General features: G+C 32.7%; 2 protein-coding genes across 2 annotated transcripts in view; one reads left to right on the forward strand and one right to left on the reverse strand.

Moving 5' to 3' along the window:
- Positions 1-4,599, forward strand: part of LOC124531176 (protein phosphatase PHLPP-like protein) — a 21,672-nt gene extending 17,073 nt beyond the window's left edge. Inside the window, exons 4-7 of the mRNA XM_047105662.1 lie at positions 151-262; positions 1,011-1,133; positions 1,947-2,100; positions 2,196-4,599. Coding sequence (XP_046961618.1) covers positions 151-262; positions 1,011-1,133; positions 1,947-2,100; positions 2,196-4,546 — 2,740 coding nt within the window. The 3' untranslated portion in view covers positions 4,547-4,599. The remainder of the gene's footprint in view (positions 1-150; positions 263-1,010; positions 1,134-1,946; positions 2,101-2,195) is intronic.
- LOC124531177 (LIM/homeobox protein Lhx3) lies at positions 4,595-19,186 on the reverse strand. The gene is made up of 7 exons (XM_047105663.1): positions 19,065-19,186; positions 15,297-15,471; positions 13,623-13,825; positions 12,847-13,030; positions 6,339-6,496; positions 5,814-5,984; positions 4,595-5,455 (listed from the first exon to the last, which is right to left on the reverse strand). The coding sequence occupies exons 1-7, from the start codon at positions 19,159-19,161 to the stop codon at positions 5,295-5,297; spliced, it is 1,149 nt and encodes a 382-aa protein (XP_046961619.1). The 5' UTR covers positions 19,162-19,186; the 3' UTR covers positions 4,595-5,294.
- Between the last annotated feature and the right edge of the window lie 321 nt (positions 19,187-19,507).

The following is a 19,507-nucleotide window of genomic DNA, read 5'->3' on the forward strand; positions in this document are numbered from 1 at the left end:
TTAATATTTTATATTAATTAATGCTGTGCAATGATGTTGTCCGAAAATTGTGTTTTAAACGTATATATTTGAAAAATGAATCATTTCAATTAATAATCTATATATATATTTGTATATAATGATAATTGATAATTTTTATTCCATTTTCAGATTAGAGGAAATTAATATAAGCGACAACGAAATTACATCACTTGATTGCGTTCTGCGTCTGCCTCGACTACGCACGCTCGTAGCTGCCCGGAATTTAATAAGGCATTTTGGAGTACGTATAATAAACAACCTTTTTTTAATTACTAAGAAATCTGAATACTTTTTAAGTAGCGCTAAAGATAGAAATTCGTAATCGATTATTTCTTAATGTATTCCTTGTCTCATTTTTTAAAATCTTAGGCATCTCAACGTACTTATCATACTTAATAATTGAAATATTTGTATATAAAGCTTATCTTACAATCGGTATGATAATTACTTTGTATTAATTACAAATTAATTATCATACCGATCATGAGATAACGGAAGAAAGAACCTTTATTATACTATACAACGTTGGTAAGAAATATTAATACTGTTTAACAAACACAATACACACGGCACACATTTTAAAAAATGGGTACCATTACTTTTAAAAACAGGCAATTTTAGGCGACAATACTCAATATAAACATTATGAGTACTTTGGTTATAAAAAATAATAATAAGTCAAAATGATAAACCTTCTCAACCACTTATAGACCGATGTCTATATGTTATAGCACTGAGGTTCTGTAAGTTATGTTAACCCTTAAATAAATTTTGCCGATTAATGTGCCGCTTATACATACATATATGCGTTATAGGACCATAACAATGTGCTTATATTATCTCACGCAATATGTGAACACATAGATAATATTAATTATAATTAAAAATATTTGTGTTCTAGCCCTTAATCGATACAGATTAAAAAATACTATTGTCACAACACTATTTTTATATAATTGTGTTTATATTTCGTTTATTTATCATTTCAGTCAAATAATCCTAAGCAAATGGGTCCAAATGAAGAGAATAAATGCGATTATAGGCCGCCACTAACAAACGTTGACCTCCGTCACAATAGATTGAAAGGAAGCATTATCCTTGGTAATTATGAAGTAAGTTAGACCTTACAATTTATACCACGTATACACGTTTAATTAACGTTTTTGAATATATTTTTGTGTAGATGTGTTATCATATTCGATAATTATTATTGTAATCTGATATACGGGCCTAAACAATATGGCCGACATAAAGTTACAGTTAAAAAAAATCTACACGGCCTTATTGGATATTTTAGGAATTAAAAATACAATTTGAATAATTAAATTGCTCAGTAAATATATAATTTTTTTTACAAACTTCTAATCTATAATATGCAAAATCTTTATTAATATTTTAAAAGCTTTAGTAACTGTTTGTCCGTTGATTTTAACCGCCAAGGCACTGAACCGATTGTAATGAAATTTGAGTAAGAATTAAGATTGAACTCCGAGGAAAGATATGACTAATACTTAACGGACCAACCCTTACAACGCGAGAAAAACCGCGGCGACAACTTGTACTTAATAATTCAGTGTGGAAATTGGCTCCATAATTAATTTTGTTATTCCAAAATTATCATCAACAAATAACATGTATTTATTACAATCAATCATTGTTATTAATAATTATATTTTCAATAATAAATGTCAACTACCACTACACAAGGATGTTTTAGTTGTATTATAACGTAAATTACTTTAAATTCAGGCCACCGTGTGTCTATTTTTCTGATCCCAGAGTATTTATATAATAAATAATAATATTTTTCACTCAAATTGTTGCTATGTATATAAAAGAGTGAAGAATAGTGTAAATTGTGAAATTTAATCTATTTGTATTATAATTTTTGTAATATTAAATTTTAATATCTGTACGGTTTTTAGCATTTGGTATCATTGGATGTTTCATACAACGCTGTCGAAGTGTTAGTGCTGTCAGCTTTACGTGGCTTGCGGGAATTGTATGCTGCACACAATGTCATTCAACATTTGGCTTTACACGGCGCTTCACTACGGATTTTACACGCCCCATATAATCGTAAGAAAAGAACTATACATATATACCTTAAATTTAAAAAAATCTGTGTTCAGCAAGCAGCAAGGATTTTCAAACTTTTTTTTGTTGTTTTTCAGAAATGGATAGTTTGACAACGATGGTTCCACCTATAAACTTGGTGGAGATCGACGTATCATATAACAAATTGTCGTCGTTGCCACAGTGGCTAAGTGGTTGTTCAGACTTGACAAAATTATACGCAAGTAATAATCAATTAACATCACTCCCGGAACATTTATTCTGCAGCGAACTCTCTAGTCTAAGTCATCTACATTTAGCTCATAATAAAATAATAAATTTTCCATCAATGCCCCGTCTGAGATCTCCTTTAAAAGAACTGTTATTACATGATAATTGCATTCAATCGCTTCCAGAAAACTTCTTCTCAATATGCGATAGATTATGTATATTGAATTTGTCTAACAATAGACTAAGTCGTCTACCGCGTGTCCGGGGAGCTTCACCACACTGCTTAGAGCGCCTTTACTTAACGGCAAACTGTTTGACAGATGAAGTAATCGATGTTATCATAACGTTTCGAGGCCTCAAGATACTCCACATTGCTTATAATTGTTTAACAAGTCTACCTGAAAGCTGTTTTAATTTTTGGCCAGACGTCGAAGAGTTGATTCTGTCCGGAAATTCTCTCACGAAGCTACCTGACAATTTGCCGCAGTTAAACAATATCAGAGTGATACGCGCTCATTCTAATAGGTTACGCTCTGTTCCTATGTTTGCATGCAGTGCTTCAATAAAAATACTTGATATTGCTCACAACGAATTAGATAAAATAGATCTTAAGCTTTTAGCACCAAAACAATTGAAATTTCTGGATATATCTTGCAATAAAAAGTTACAAATGGACCCGTCTCAATTTAATGCATACAAATGCCAACGTCCATTGAGTCTTGTCGACGTCTCAGGTCAGAATTCCGTCTCCATATCTCAAAAACATAATTTCCATGAAGAGTTGAACGGTGCAACACCTTGGGTGGTTGGATTTTCAGAATGTCCAAGCAAACAACTCCAGTTAACATGTGCACAAATTCGTCTTCCCTCATTCTGCAATAAAGAAGGATTGTTTGCTATAATCGACGGTGAAACCGGTGTTGAGGTGCCTAAGATTTTGCAAACAAGTTTACCCGGACTTGTACTTGAAGAAAAGTCGATTAAAGAAACCGTAAATGAATATATGAAATATGTTGTTTTATCAGCTCACAGGGAACTGAAGGAAAAGGGCCAAAGGAAAGGTGCTTGTCTTATACTATGCCACTTATCTCCAGTAAATGCAACCGAAAATAGCTTTGGTCAGACTACTAAAAAATATAACATGAGATTAGCTAATGTCGGTGATACACGAGCAGTGTTAAGTCGTCGAAGTGGCCCATTATGTTTAGGAGTAGGAAATAATAAACGCTTAGGTTATTCTTCTCGATATCCAAACACAGTCCCAGACCCAGATATTATACACACTGTTATTAAAGAAGATGACGAATTTTTAATATTAGGGAATGGCAAGTTTTGGAAATATATAACAACAGACGCTGCCGTTTCTGAAGTAAGAGCCGAAAGAAATCCAGTTCTAGCAGCGAAACGATTACAAGACTTAGCACAAAGCTACGGAACTGAAGACTGTATATCGGTTGTTATTATTCGATTTGATACAGCACGATCTGATGTCGATTTGCTAATGCGAGAATTGCGAAATACCATAAACACAAATAAATCCGTGTGTCGAGCTGATTGTTGCTGTTCTCGACTAGAACCATGTTGCCATTCTATAAGTTCGCCTAAATCTGGCAGCGAAAGGTCTTCTCCCAGTGGACAAAGTGATCGACCCTCCAATGAATCAGTGAGCCATCAACACTACGCTAGCGTAAGATCACATATAAGAGCATCAGAAAGGAGGCCTCGTGGTGGAGTCGCCAGAGCAATTAGAGTAAGAGTTGAAGAAGACAAAGAGGATCAACGGAAAACCGAGGATATACCATCTTCAGACGAGCAATTTAAATGTTGGGAGTACATGTTAGAGCAAAATACTCAAATGTTATTCGATAAGGAACTGGATAGCCTATCAAAAGGTATTAAAACCACTGGTAACAATTTGAGGAACATTAAAGGACTGTCGGGAAGTAGCCCTCAGCTACATTTAACAGGTAAACAGCCCAAAGTTCCATTTCTGTCAAAACATTTTGGTAGCGCGAGATCTTTTGGTAACACACTGAAACCAGAACTAAGATACGGTTCAGGTAGAGTGCCAAATGGTGGACCAAATGCTGCCTACTTTGGTTCCCTGCAAAGACTTATGCCGTACCACTTAGAATACGATTTTGCTGTAATTCAAGAAAAAACAGCTCAATCCCAAGAGTCGTTAGACCTCGAAGGCCGCATGCAACAATATTGGGGAGTGGCTACAACGGAACTATAACTTAAAAAAAAATATGTTCAATTTGTAAATAAAACTTCATGGTAATTACCGTATTATGTGTTATTATTAATATACCATTTATTTTTCGACTAGATTTTTTTGCACGAAGTATATCACTATGGCCTTATGAAAGTGCTATTCTAAAGTAATAATTACATTAAATGTATTTACAATAATATCGATTTGATTACACAAACATATAATTTTATATCGAAATTAAATATAATAATAACGTCTAATTAAAAGAGTAATATTAATTACAATTGTCAATAAAATATAATCAGATCCTTATTAAGTCTGCAAATCACTTACAACATACTGTCAATTACGTCCTACTAATAAAATTATTTACATAGTTAATTGCTATTTTAGGCGTTTAGATTTGCGATCACAAATTGTATGACTACAATTATTTACAAGTTAAGCTTATGTTATTTAAAATTATCAGAGATGATATAAACAATGTTATTTTCTTTCGCTGGAACATAAACAATATCCATTCAAATTGTTTGTCGTAATATATAATTATTCAATGTTTTTCAATTTAGCTAGTCACTGGTCAAATTTACACTCAATAGCTTCATTGTGTCATTTTCTTGTTTCTGTGCTATGCAACATTTTAGATTCATGTGAATCACAGCTCACGCTTGACGACTAGCTCAAGCGGTTGCACGCCAATCACTTGTGGAGGGCAGGGTGCTGGTAGCGGCGGGGGCGCGGGCTGCGCGTGCGCCGGAGGTGGCCGCCGCTAGGGATAGCCTCGTGGCGAGTAATGGTGCGGCTCTCCGAGCCAAGAGTCAGGGGAAGGGGGGAAGTCAGGGTATCCTCCAGCAGCTGGAGAAGACGAACTACTCATGTCTGATGCACCTCCTGCTCCCGCTCCCAAACCAGCGCCGCCCATTGATTGACCTGGACGAGATTTAAATTACATTATTGTTGATTAAAGCCAAGCTTAAATATTTGTATTGTTTAATTTGAAAAGAAAAACAGCTAATTTATACGTAAATAATTGATGAAAAATTAAAACACGCTGTTCCAATGCGGGTTGGTGGAATACACATGTGGCAGAATTTAGATGAAATTTGTCACATGCAGGTTTCCTTAAAATGTTTTCCTTCACCGCTGAGCACGAGATGAATTATAAAGACAAATTAAGCACATGAATCAGCGGTGCTTGCCTGGGTTTGATCCCGCAATCATCGGTTAATTGAGTCACAATATGTGTTTAGATCTAGTCAATTTATTAATAAATTTATATTATACATACCAATATTAGTATATACAAGATGGTCTGGTGGGTAGTGGTAATGCGCGTGTGGAGGTGAGTGAGCACGCAGGTAAGGCGGTGTGGCCCCGAAGCGGGCGCTTGATGCACCACCCGCTGGCGAGCCTTCCTCGCCACCCAGCGCCGCGGTGCTATAGCTGTCGTTACTTAACTCTGAAATAATTACACATTACATAAATAAACGATTAATAGAGCATATGTAACTTTTTACCGAAAATCGTTAGTTCAAAATCGTCGTCGAAGTTAAAGGAAAATAGAGAGACGAAACGAGAGAGATGCATTTTCGGGTGAAATGGTGACTAACATATTTCCAGAACTAGCAACCGTATAAAAGTAGGATAGAACTTTTACCCAAAGACGGGGCTTTTGTGCCCAATTTACCCTTTTTCACAAGTGCTGAAAATAGACCTTGTGTATCGACTATTACAGTTAAATCAATAAATTAAGAAAGGTTATGCAAAATGTAATCTTCTAAAAATAAGTATTGAACTTAAAAGCATAACTTACCGTGGTGACTGAAAGAATCCAAGTCGATTTTCAGCTCATCCTTGTCAAGGAGTCGATCGTGCCTCGGAGAACCTCCACCCGCTCCCTTCATTGACCTAAAGTATTGCGACCAGCGTGTCCGCCCTGCGTCCTTCTTCAACCTCTTCTCTTTCGCTCTCCTTTTAAAAAGAGGAATTATACATTATACAAGTTACAATTGCTTCAATGAGTATACAATCCATGGATTAATCGTTATCAATATTGTTAGATAAGTATCTTTTGGAATGAAAAGCCGTATGAAGCTTACCTATAGGCTTACCTACGTTATGGTAAGAACCGTTAGTAACGTTAGCGAGATTAATTGTTTTAACATAACATTGAATAAAGGTATTTTTAGAAGCAAATTAACGGTGAAAGAATGCGTGCTATTCTAAAAGAGAATAAAGATAAGAATTAATGAGTATGAACTCTTTTTAATCTATCCTCATTGTTGGAAAAGATATGAAAGACTACTTATTGTTAGTCTAAAATATAAAATGATATTACATATATTCCTATTATATTCCGTAAGCCGCGAATCTCTTCTTAGACGAATTTCAAGCTTTTTTTAAATAGGTAATATTTATTTAATTTAATTTATCTCTATATTTTACCCTACTCATTATTTTTACCGCGATATACAATTTCAAACAGACAGACAACAGACATGTATTACAAAAGTATAATTTAATTACCCTACAAAACATATATTACTAATATTGTAACTGTTTCTAAAAATTAATTATACTACTATTTATTATTAGCAGTAGCAGGAATTATTGATTTCAGAAAGTACCTAAATACCCCATATAAAAGCTCCCTATTGCGTATGTTTAGCGTGTGTTATTAGCGAAGCGGTAGGGAGTCCAAGCGAAGCGCGATTAATTAATGCGCCTCCGCCCTGTCCGCAGGGACCGCGTGCTGCGATATAGCCACGATGGATTATTGGAACAACGCCCGAATAGCTTCTGCCATGTTAGTGCCGTGTAAACTTATTGATCTTTTTATATGATACTGATAAGCGACGTTATAAAACGTCTTTCTATACGAATTAGATATAACACTATTAATATTTAAATCTTTTTTTTTTTCATTCGACCTCCGTGGTCGAGTGGTGTCTACACCGGTTTTCATGGGTACGCCATTCTGAGGTCCCAGGTTCGATACCCGGCCGAGTCGATGTAGATTACCATTAGTTTTCTATGTTGTCTTGGGTCTGGGTGTTTGTGGTACCGGCGTTACTTCTGATTTCCATAACACAAGTGCTTCAGCTACTTACATTGGGATCAGAGTAATGTATGTGATGTTGTCTCTTATTTATTTATTCATTAATTCTATCATCATTATCATTACATAGTATAAAAAAGTCGTATCCCTATGTATGCATAAATTTTTAAAATTACGCAACCAATTTTCATGCGGTTGTTTTTCAATTGATAGAGTGATTCCAGAGGAAAGTTTTATCATGGACAATATACTAAAGAAATAAGAAAAATTGTATAGTAATATTTAGTATCAGCTTTACACCGACGCGAAGCCTGGTTATAAATAAAATGATGAGTAAATATATAGCAAAAATTTCTAATGTTTGAACTGGTAGATTATTATTAATACATATTTAAGGCAGTACTAGCAAGCTAATCAACAACTCGTGTTACATACAATATAAATGTATACATATATAAAAGGTGTATCTAATTTAAAGTAGAAGTCAGGTATTGTGATAACGGGCGCAGTTTTTACGAGGCGAGGCTAAAGCGCAGGGCGTGACGGCTGCCGTGACTGAAGCCGCTCGCGCGAAACCAAACATTCTATGATAGCCAAACGTAAACCTACATGTGAAATATGAATGCGCTGGTGTATAATAAACATGTACATGTATGAATTCTTACACAGTACAATTGAATGTTTTGAAATTATTTTTGTTTATTATCGAATAACAATCGCGCGCGGCGTCGCTCGCGTTTTACGGTGTTGGTTTTCATGTGTCATGCAAAAAAAGTAGTCTATGTCCTTTCTTAAAGTTCGTTCGTAAGTTTGCTTCATAGCAAATTTCAACAAATTCCGTTCAGCGGCCATCAAACACACATTTATAATATTAAAACATGATAACAACACATAAGTAATCTCTTTATTAGCTTAAACACTTTTTATATTTAGTTCTATTTTGACATGTAATATTATTTAATTCAGTATACAGTATACAGTGAAAGTATTAAGAAAAGAAATCCAATGGTCTTTCTTCAGGTCATTTTTTAAAATTATGAGTAAGATTTTGTAATTCCGATAAATTAACAATTTTTAGTTCCAAAAATTGTATACTTATTCCATATTTAATTTATTTCAACTAAAAGTTTCACATCGAAATGATTTTTATATTGTAACTCACCAATTAATGTTGACATAAGATTTAACAAGCAATATGTGTATCTATATATTTTTTTGTGTTTTGCTGTTTGTGCTGATGTATATTTTCATAACAAGATAAATACAATGAAAAAAAACACCGGTAATAATTCACTCGACGAAGGTTATTCTTTTGTAAAGCAAGGTCGCTTTGAGTTAACCAAACGCATTATACGTATTTGTTAAATTGAATCGATACATTTGTAATTCATAATACTGTGACATTTAGTATGTAAATGTTCGAAATACGTAGCATAGATCATAGAAATCAAAATGTATTAAAATAACGGTTGTATGAGTTTTATTTGTTGCTTATTTTGTTTATTAAGTTAGCTGAATGATTATCCGAATAGTACCTGTGAGTATAATATTGTCATTAGCTTTTTCATTCAGTTGGAGAGGCATATTGAAATTTTATCATATTTCTCATCTAATAATTTTGTTTCAACCTAGGAAATTATTGACGGTCAAAGGGGTTCAAAGTGTTCTACCGATGATTTTTCGTCTAATCTCGGGGCATTTTGGATTGTTTCTATCGGAGAGTAAGTGTATAAAGAGTAAGTGTTTCTTTAAACATTTTACTCATCTCCTTTTCTCTTTACTAGTCTCTATTGAGAAAGATTGCGTGGATTTCATCAATGAATTATATTATTTGATTGTAATAACTGCAGAGTTAAGGAGGTTGAGGAACCGCAAAAATAGTTATTTAACTTCTTATACTCTGTCTTAGTTTATAAATATAGCAGAACGGCAGATGTTGTCTTGCCTATGTAATCCAGTGCATATATACGTATATTATACCACCATTCTTGGTAATAGACTGAATGATATAACATATAAAGTGTTGCAGCGCCATATAGCAAAGTTAAAACAAAATAGATAGCATAACAACGTTCGCCACCAATATCACGGATACTCGTAACGTGCCAACAAAGACTAATCTCAAATCAGTGAAATATTCTATTTTTTATTACTAACATATAACGGATTGTGAAGTTCTTATTACTGAGTTTTGTTAAACAGCAGAAAAGGTATTATTTACAGAACAGAAAAAAGTAAAAAAAAAAATAGGTTATTGTAAAATTCAAGAACAAAAATAACCTCGTATAAAAAAAGTTTTATAATTGACTACAACGTCAAACCCCTTAACCAGGCGAAAATACTTTTACTTGAAAAATTTTAACAAAAAGAAAAACCGACTTCAAACAAATCACTATTTTAAAACAAATGAATATGCACGAAAAAGTAATAAAAATAATTGCGTATTCAACATATTTTTTAGAGTCTTCCTAAGTTAAATGAAATGAAAAATATTAGACTACTTAAAAGTCGATTAACGATTATATCATGTAGTTATAGTTATTGGTATATTTGGAGCCGGTGTCTATGATAATTACATAAATATATACTGGATCAATCAAGGGGCTCGTATCGCTTCTTTCTTTTGATTGTTGGGGCAAGGGCACCGTGGCTGACACCGACTTATTACTTTTTCGTGCATATTCATTTGTTTTAAAATAGTGATTTGTTTGAAGTCGGTTTTTCTTTTTGTTAAAATTTTATTTATTTTTTGATTTTAAGTGAAGCTGATGTTGACTAACTAATTTTTTTTTTAATATGGATAGATTAAACGTTCCGTTTATATGAGTCAGAAACTACTTCGAGGACAATTTCAAAGGAAACTTGCGAATAAAGCAAAAATAGACTTTCGAAAATGCGGATTTAATACGTCACGCGGCGTAAACTACAAGGATCCCTCGAAAGAGCTGTAATCGAACTCGGCAAAAAAACTTTGAAAAAGACCAACTATATTTCGGACATCATATGACATCACATCACATACACAAAATTTGATTAAAGATAGTAAGAAATTCTGCCCCATATTGCACCCTAACTGCGAGCCGTATAGGAGTTCCATCACTACATAGTATAAAACAAAGTCGCTTTCTCTGTCCCTATATCTTTAAATCTACGCAACGGATTTTGATGCGGTTTTTTTCAAAAGATAGTGTGATTCAAGGGGAAGGTTTGTGTATATAAAACATGAACAATATAGTAAAGAAACACTGATAATTTTAGAAGTTTGCGATGTGATGTCGTATATAAACAAATTCTGTAGTATATTTAGTATCACTATTGCACCCGTGCGAAGCCGGGGTGGGTAGCTAGTTGATTACAATATTCGACTATGATAATTACATAAACATAACCACATTACGGAAGGTGACTCAAATATCCAAATAACCTATAAATAAAAGATTCGACTGAGTATAGCTAACGTGCTCCTCAGAATTGTTCCGTTCCCTTCCGTTCCGTTACTTTGTCATGGATCCTGTGCTCAGAACCTTACCAAACTTTCACCAAATTACCCTTGAAGTATATTTTATAATAAAAAAAGAATTATCAAAATTGGTTAACGTGATTTTCAGTTATTCACCTATTTGTCGCGCATATACATAAATCATAATGCAAATTTAAGACTTATGTCGTTTTCACATGGATACCATCATCGGAAAAAAAAATAAAAAAATGGGACCCCACGGGAAGCACTACCTTTCAAACAAAAAAAAAATTATCAAAATCGGTCCACCCAGTGAAAAGTTATGAGGTAACAAACATAAAAAAAAAAAAAAGAAATACAGACGAATTGATAACCTCCTCCTTTTGGAAGTCGGTTGAAAAAGCAGGAAAAAATATTTTGATTGAACAGGTTGGTTGAAAGTGATTTTGAATGAAAAACAATTATTACTACTTTCAGTCGCTTGAACAACAGGTAAATTAACTTTTGAGTTATTAGAAGGTAACTAAAGTTATTTTTGCAAATTAGTTTATTACGATAACAATCCATAATATTAAAAATAACTAACCTTAATTTAATTCTAACACTAATGTTGCTGCAAAAGTTAAAGAGAAACAGATAGTAAAATATATTTTTAACCTCTACTATTTTAGTTGTAATTGACTGCAGTTCAGTCAAAAAATTAAAGAGTCCTCGATATTAGTAAATAATTTCGACTACATGCTCAAAAGGTTTAAGTTAATGAGGTTCTATATTTATTATTCTATATTTAAAAATAAATAAATGTTAGTAACGATTAACAGGAAGTATTATTTAACAGGAAGTAGTATGTACATTGTCGAGTTATATAATATACTATAATCGCGTTTTATCAAATCGTAAACATTATAGTATCTAGCTTGGACTATAAAGTATAAATCTTGTTTACGTCTTGTTAACGTTCCGTCCGACGTAAGTTATTTGTGCTAATCGGGACCTAACTAACTGTGTGTGTATAATAAATTGATTATTGACATCTAAAATCGATTTATAATTAATATGGTCGCAGAAACGATTAACGCTTGAACGGTTGATTGGCTCTCTAGCTAGAAAGATAAAAAATAACCATATAGGTGTTTAATGTAATAGGTATATTTTTTGTTTTTGTTTTTTTATTTATTGCTATGGTAACAATTTAAAAAAGAATATGGTTAAACGCGGACAATTAAAGCGTTATCCAACTATTTAATGAGCTGCATTGTAATGAATCTTTACTAAAAAATCTTCTAAAAACGTTTTATTTTACCAAGTATTCTAATTTGACAAGCGTCGTCAAAATAAAAATATGACAGTTTTATATTTAATTCTGACTGAAGAACGGCTATTTGTGTTTTGTTAGAATTCATTGAATAACAATGTGTAAGAGTAGAAGTAACAGTAGGTATTTTTGTTGTTGTATGTTGTTTGGTTTGTTTACATAAAAACGAATTTCTTGAAATTGTGATACGAAATGTAGTACGTTTATTTGTTTAATAATTACATAAATCATTGCATAGTTGATCTAATGGGTAGTTGCAGACTCCGATCTGGAGCACAATTAATGTAAGGCCAAAGAAATATTATTGAATTTTTCTGTCAGGATGTTCTCAATAACATCTCGGATTTAGGGGTGTTTTATTGTTTGTATGTATGTACATATATAAATTGTTTTGTACTAATTTTTACATAATAATTAGCCCGGGTGTAGAACAGTCAGCAGGTTAATAGTGTGTATAGTAACTGAATTTTAAATATTAAACAACTCACCTATTTTGGAACCAAACTTGAACGACACGCATGTCTAAGCCGGTATCTTGAGCGAGCTGCTCCCTGACGTGCCGAGCTGGTTTCGGACTACTGCTGTAGGCACTTTTAAGCGTTTCCAACTGCTTAGCAGTAATGGTAGTCCGCGGCCGTTTGCTAGCTGCGTCACCGTCTAGGGAACCTTCACCTATAACGGAACGGTCTGTTTACTTGATCTGGGTTCTGTATTTACATGAGATGCTTGTTCTACACTGTTGCCAAATTAAAAAAAATATTAAGGAACGCTTGTGCGCAAAAGGTTATTATACAATTAATGAGTTTATGATCGATAGCACATCTTGGGAATGAAACGATCGCCTTCTGGCTATTTCATCTCATATTAAATTGTTTATTTATATAATAGATGAGACAAACAAAACAAAAAAAAAAAAAGAAAACCCGCTGAATTTCTTTCGCCGGTTCTTCTCAGGTCAGGGTACTTTCTTTTCCGAACCGGTGGTAGTGTTTCAATTGACCACCAGTAAGAAAGTGTAATGCTTCTATATTGAATAAAGTTATTTGAGTTTGAGTCTGGTCAATCCAACAGCAATTAACCATTGCAACTGCAGTCAATGTCAGTCTGACAATTGATTGTTGGGATTTACAAAACTAGACTAGTTTATTGAAATCTGACATACTTAAAAGTTCGAAAATTAGCAAATTTAATAGTGATTCGTGATTAAAAAATCGAAGTGATTAGATAGACATGAAAGATACCAACTTTATTATACTATATTTACCTTTTGCTCTCGCCGCTTCATAGTCTGGCTTACATACGAGCTTGCCGTCTTCCATTAGATAGAATTCATCTCCAGTGTTTAGAGTGCGCGCGCATGCTGCGCAAGCGAAACACCTGAGATGGTAAACGTGCGCCTGCGCACGTCGCACCACTTGCGTTGGAGGAATGCCTTGACCGCAGCCAGCACACTTCGTACCGAACCGCCTGGGACAACAACCGCAACAAACAACATTATCAAAGTGATATTTGTTATTAATTCTTTCTATTACTTTTAAGATATTGTTTATATATGATTATTTCAAAAAGATGAATGTCGTCAGGATGTATACAATACTTTTAATGTGTTATAATTTGAAAAAAAAAAAGTAGATTTGTATTAGTTACACTTGGCAGGTGATTATAATGTCAAACAGCAAATCAACAACATATACGACGCGGAATACACTCAATTTATGAATTATATTAAGGTATGATTAATATATCTACATAAATTGAGATTACAAGAGATTCTAAATAAAATGAAATTACAATTATTGTAGATTTATTTTAATATAGTTTGCTAGGGAAGCTTAACCCGTTTAAGCAGAAAATGCTCAGTTTAATCCAGAGTTTTAGACAATAATAATACTTAAGATTAAGTAATCATTTGAACCGCGGAATGTGTCTATCGCTTTAAATTGTATTTATTGTCTCAATTTTAATCTCATTAGCTTATAATCTATGTACATAGCCTACCTACTTCGCTATCAACACACAGCCTACCTACTTCGCTTCGCACAGTGACATAAAAAAGGACAATCATTTGATAAAAAGTGTAAATGAAAAAATAAAATCCAACTTTACCTTTTAGTTAGCAAAACAAAAGCAAAAGTTGAGAAATTTTGGATTATTTTTCGTTGCAACTTTTAAGTTATACCAGTTAAATAAATATGACAAATTATCAAGATTTTTTATGTATAATATTAATTATTTTTAAATATATTTTATATACCGTAAAACTTCGATACAAAATCTTCAAATGAAATACAAAGGTATATGTTTAATTATTTATACACGATTTTCATTTGTTGTATGATTTTTTAAGTAAAGTTTGACTTAAAAAATAAATAAAAATTTCGTTTGCCTTCTATGCATTCTTAACCTATTCATTTGATTGTAATAAATCTTTGGTAAGTGTTCCATCTCGTTTTATATATTCTACCCTAGGAAAGCCCGGAATAGTGGCTAGTCATCACATAATAGTATAAACCATTTTAAGTATCCTGTATGAAAAAAACGAATATTTAATTCAAACTCTTTTATCACCTGTATAATACAATACTTATTTAATACAATTATTGTATCTTAAAATATGTGTTAGTTGTGTACATACACGATCATTGATATTTAATGAATATCGTTGATTTTTGATTCTCTCTTTTCCTTAGAGTTTTCAATATAATTTGTATAGAAAAACTTACTTATAAAATGCAATCGTTATCATTTGCATATTTAGTCATCTATGCGTTACATCAGAAAACAGAAAATATACTAGTATGTTTTCTGTATATAATGAAGTGTGTATTTTAAATTTGTAAAAGACTATAATAAAAAAAATTACGTATTAAAGACCAACAGCTATGATTATGTATGTATGATTATATATGTTTAGCTGTATAAATGTACAGAGGCTTACTTGAAAAAATCTTCAGTACAATAGAGTTGGTTGTTCCTCGCGAAACATTTTCCAGAGAGCATAGCCCGACACTCCACGCAGCGCAAGCAACCCGCGTGCCAAGTGCGATCGGATACTTTCAACACGTACCGATCTACGATCATTTCGTGACACCCACCACATTTGGGTATACTGGCTGCAACAAACAACAAAATTAAGAATCCTCATAAAAAAGTAGTCATCATTACTTATTCACGTATATGTAAGAATCTAACTAGATACATATCTATAAACCAAAACTGACCAATGACAAGTTGTTAAAATATTAGGGCTAATTCTAACTAAATCCAAAAAAACTCATTTCTCTTAATTATCTGTTGTTATTAACTTCATTTGTTAGTTTTTGTAAGTCAAATCTCGCTAGTAAATGTTGGAACACTTAATTCAATCCAATTGGGCTAGAACTTTGAATACTTTTTTGGACTGGAACACAAAAAATATCGGAGAGCATCAAAAGCAAAAGTTCGAAAAGTTGAGGCCGTATTTATTAGTAGCAATTAAGTTTAAACAGTATTAGGAAAATATATTCAGCGCAAAGAGACATACCTATTTTAATTCAAGAATTTTCATTGTTTGCGACGGAGGACCAAATATCCCAAATTATTCTTTAATTATATTATTATACATCTTTTACTCAAATTATATTATTTTACTTTAATTATATATTATATATAAGTTATATTTAAACAAAAGAGTTTCTTCTACGATACATTACAAAAAAGTTCAATACAAATTATATATGTTACAATACATCCTCAATGGGTGTGCAATATTTCAGTTTAATTTAGTAGACCAATTTTTTAAGAAGAATAATCGAAATCACCGCAGAATAGAAACGTGAAACGTCAGAATGGAAATGTTAACGACATTGTTTTTAATAATTACGAAATTTAAGAGATACGTGTAAGAATCAAAATGGCGTATGTCGGTTATCAACAACAACAGCCTGTAAAATTCCCACTGCTGGGTTAAGGCCTTCTCTCCTTATGAGGAGAAGGTTTGGAATATATTCCACCACGCTGTTCCAATGCGGGTTGGTGGAATACAGATTGGCATGGCAGAACTTCTATGAAATTAGACACATGCAAGTTTCCTCAGGATGTTTTCTTTTACCGCCGAGCACGAGATGAATTAAGCACATGAATATTCAGCGGTGCTTGCCTGAGTTTGACCCGCAATGATCGGTCAAGATGCGTTCTAACCACTGGGCCATCTCGGCTCTTTATATCGGTTATCGCCACGTCACAATTGAGACGCGAAGTCATAAGTTTTTCTTGGTGGAAGGGCTTTGTGCAAGCCCATCTGGGTAGGTGAGCATTCAATAAAAACAATACAATTGTTTTTAAGAAATAGTAATAATAAATATAGTTTATTGTTTTTAATAGGTTGACAACCTATTAAGATAAAGAAAAACCTATTAAGATCAATTATGAGTGTGTATGGGTTTTCCTGGGATTATGTTTTCGAAATATTTTTTATATGGAAACATATACATATCCAAAAAAATACGTGACAAAACTTAAATAAATAAACCTTTATGAGTCAACAGATCTATGACGAATCGAAAATACAAATTTGAAAATTCAGACGCAATTGTTTTAATAAATTAAATAGAATCCTTTTACTATAAAAATAAATATCAACTCAATTTTATGTAAATCTTGGGCCAGTATATCTAGCTTGTAATTCCACAAACAAATATTTAAGATAAAATATTTATATAGTAATAAGATCTCTTTCCATATATTTTTCAATTAATAATCTGAGGCTAAAATATATGCAAATGTACACTTTCTGATTACCTATCCGTAAGTCTGAGAAATTTAATTTAAAATATTTTTGCTAATACCTACGAACCAAACATACACACTTATAAAAATTTATATATATGTATTAGCAATATTATACAAGATAAGCCAAGTGTCAGTAGCTAGTTAAACATAAAAGTGCGCAAATTTTTTACACTTATAAATAAATCAGCTCTTATCCCGACGTTTAAATTTTGCTCTTTTATTTTTACTGTTAAGAGGTAAAATGAATAATATATTAGATGTTACTGCGGCTTTACCTGCATTGATGAAATTTGGTATGAAGGAAGCTTGAACCCTAAAGACGGACGTAGGTTTTTATATAATGTTTGGTATAGGTTCGTTTATAGGGTAAAGAAAACCTATATATTTCCAATGATACATCCTAATTCTGTTCACAAAAATATTTTGTTCTGCACAATATTTAAGTACTAGTTTAATATTAAGGTCGCCCCCAACTCGTCAGATGTTCCTGAGAGAGTATCATTGCAATATATAGGTTTCCTTTATCCTGTTAACGAGCCTAGTCATTTTTATTGTTTATATACTTATAAGGTCGCAAACATTGTACGCCTATTTTATTTAGGCTGGTTCCAAGTTATATTTATTTATTTATTTTGTTTGTGTGGTGTATGATAAAGTAAAGTAGAGTGAAGTTTATATGTAAAGAAAAACAAACAAATGACAATGACAAACAAATTTTGTTAGCCATGTCACTGCGCGTTCGATGACGGTTGATGTGCGGAATAAAAATTTAAGAGAAATACATTATATTCTTTATATAATCGAAATATATTGTACTTTTGACTTTTCTGTATTCTATTCAAATTAAAAAGGACAAAACCTAAATAAACAACATTTGTCATCTGAATAATAGACATACTGTACCGATATCACTGGGCGGATTGGATTGATGTAATTCAATATGAATTTTCGAAAAAATCGCAGTTTAAACGACGATGGAGCAGTAGAGCTATTCTGTAAAACGAAACTCAAATCTCACCGCAAAACACAAGCTCAAAATGTCAAAAAATGATAGGCGAAATTGTCTATAGTAATTATGAAATTAATAGAATTCACGTATCAAATGGCGCATCGCCGTAAACGTCACCATATCACAAATGAGATACGAAGGGAATCCATACAGAATCGCAATGCTTTTGGAGAAAATTTCGAAGGAAATTTGTTGTATTATAATGTTATAGTTAAGTACAACAGCGTTGAATTATTAATAAAAATATTCTAGTCAAGAACTTTTAGTAGTGCAAAATATAGCTGAGGTATTAGAAAATAGCTTGGCATACCTACGTAAATCAAAAGCTATACCAATCTTTATTCCTACTTCGATTGCAAAAAAGCTATTAATATAGCCTAGAAAAAAACAACAAATAAATTAAATAATCTATGTTGTTGTTTTAGTGTGCTAATGAAATGCATAGAATTCCTCAGGTTTACGTTTTATTTTTATATCATTGAATTAATAAAAATAATAATTAATCAGGCAAAAATTGATATTCAATTCATTTAATAAATTGTGTTGCATATTTAATTTCCAAGTTTTTAACGCACTGACTTAAAAACAGTCACTTCTTCGACTTTATTTAAACACCTTTATTACCTACATATGAAATAATAAACTAAAACAAATAACTACTTAACCAAACAAAACATTCATATGTATAGATTATTAAAAAAGATGTTTTTTGTATAGTTTAATATTTAACTACGCTTTGATGACGATTAGTCAACCTATATTGTTTTTTCCTATAAAAATCCAATTGTTTTGGTACCACCATACTTTAATGCCATTAATATAATGTGATCACAACCAACAATGAAAGAATATATCATAAATGTACATGTAACACTATTCACTAAATTCACAAACAACTTAACACATCACGTATTTGAATTTACGTACAGAGAAACACTTCAGGCAGATGTTCGAGCTGTATCGGCGGTACGCGCATGTCGCCGAGCTCGTCCTCCGCGCCGGGATACATCATGGCACCCAGCATGATCAACAGCCGACCTCAGTCGCTGCGCTCGGCGTACTGACACCACCCCACAAACCAACCCCAAACCCTCTTATCAGTACCTCCTCGCGATTGGTCGACCTCTCTCTAATGATAACAACCACCACGCCCCTCGACCAATCCTGGTTATCGGGTCCACCCAGCGATCGATTGCAGGAAAATTCGCGTTTCAGTGCAGATGATATTGAACGTTTTACACTGCGAGTGTTTAGTAGATAGACTGAATTCTCTTTGCCTATTATTTTTCCTTTCACGATAGGTTACAGCATATTATGATGTATCGATTTTTTATACTTATAGATAATTTAGTGAAAATATATTATAAATA

The sequence above is a fragment of the Vanessa cardui genome, chromosome 7 (assembly GCF_905220365.1).
Source record: "Vanessa cardui chromosome 7, ilVanCard2.1, whole genome shotgun sequence".
Classification (NCBI taxonomy): domain Eukaryota; kingdom Metazoa; phylum Arthropoda; class Insecta; order Lepidoptera; family Nymphalidae; genus Vanessa; species Vanessa cardui.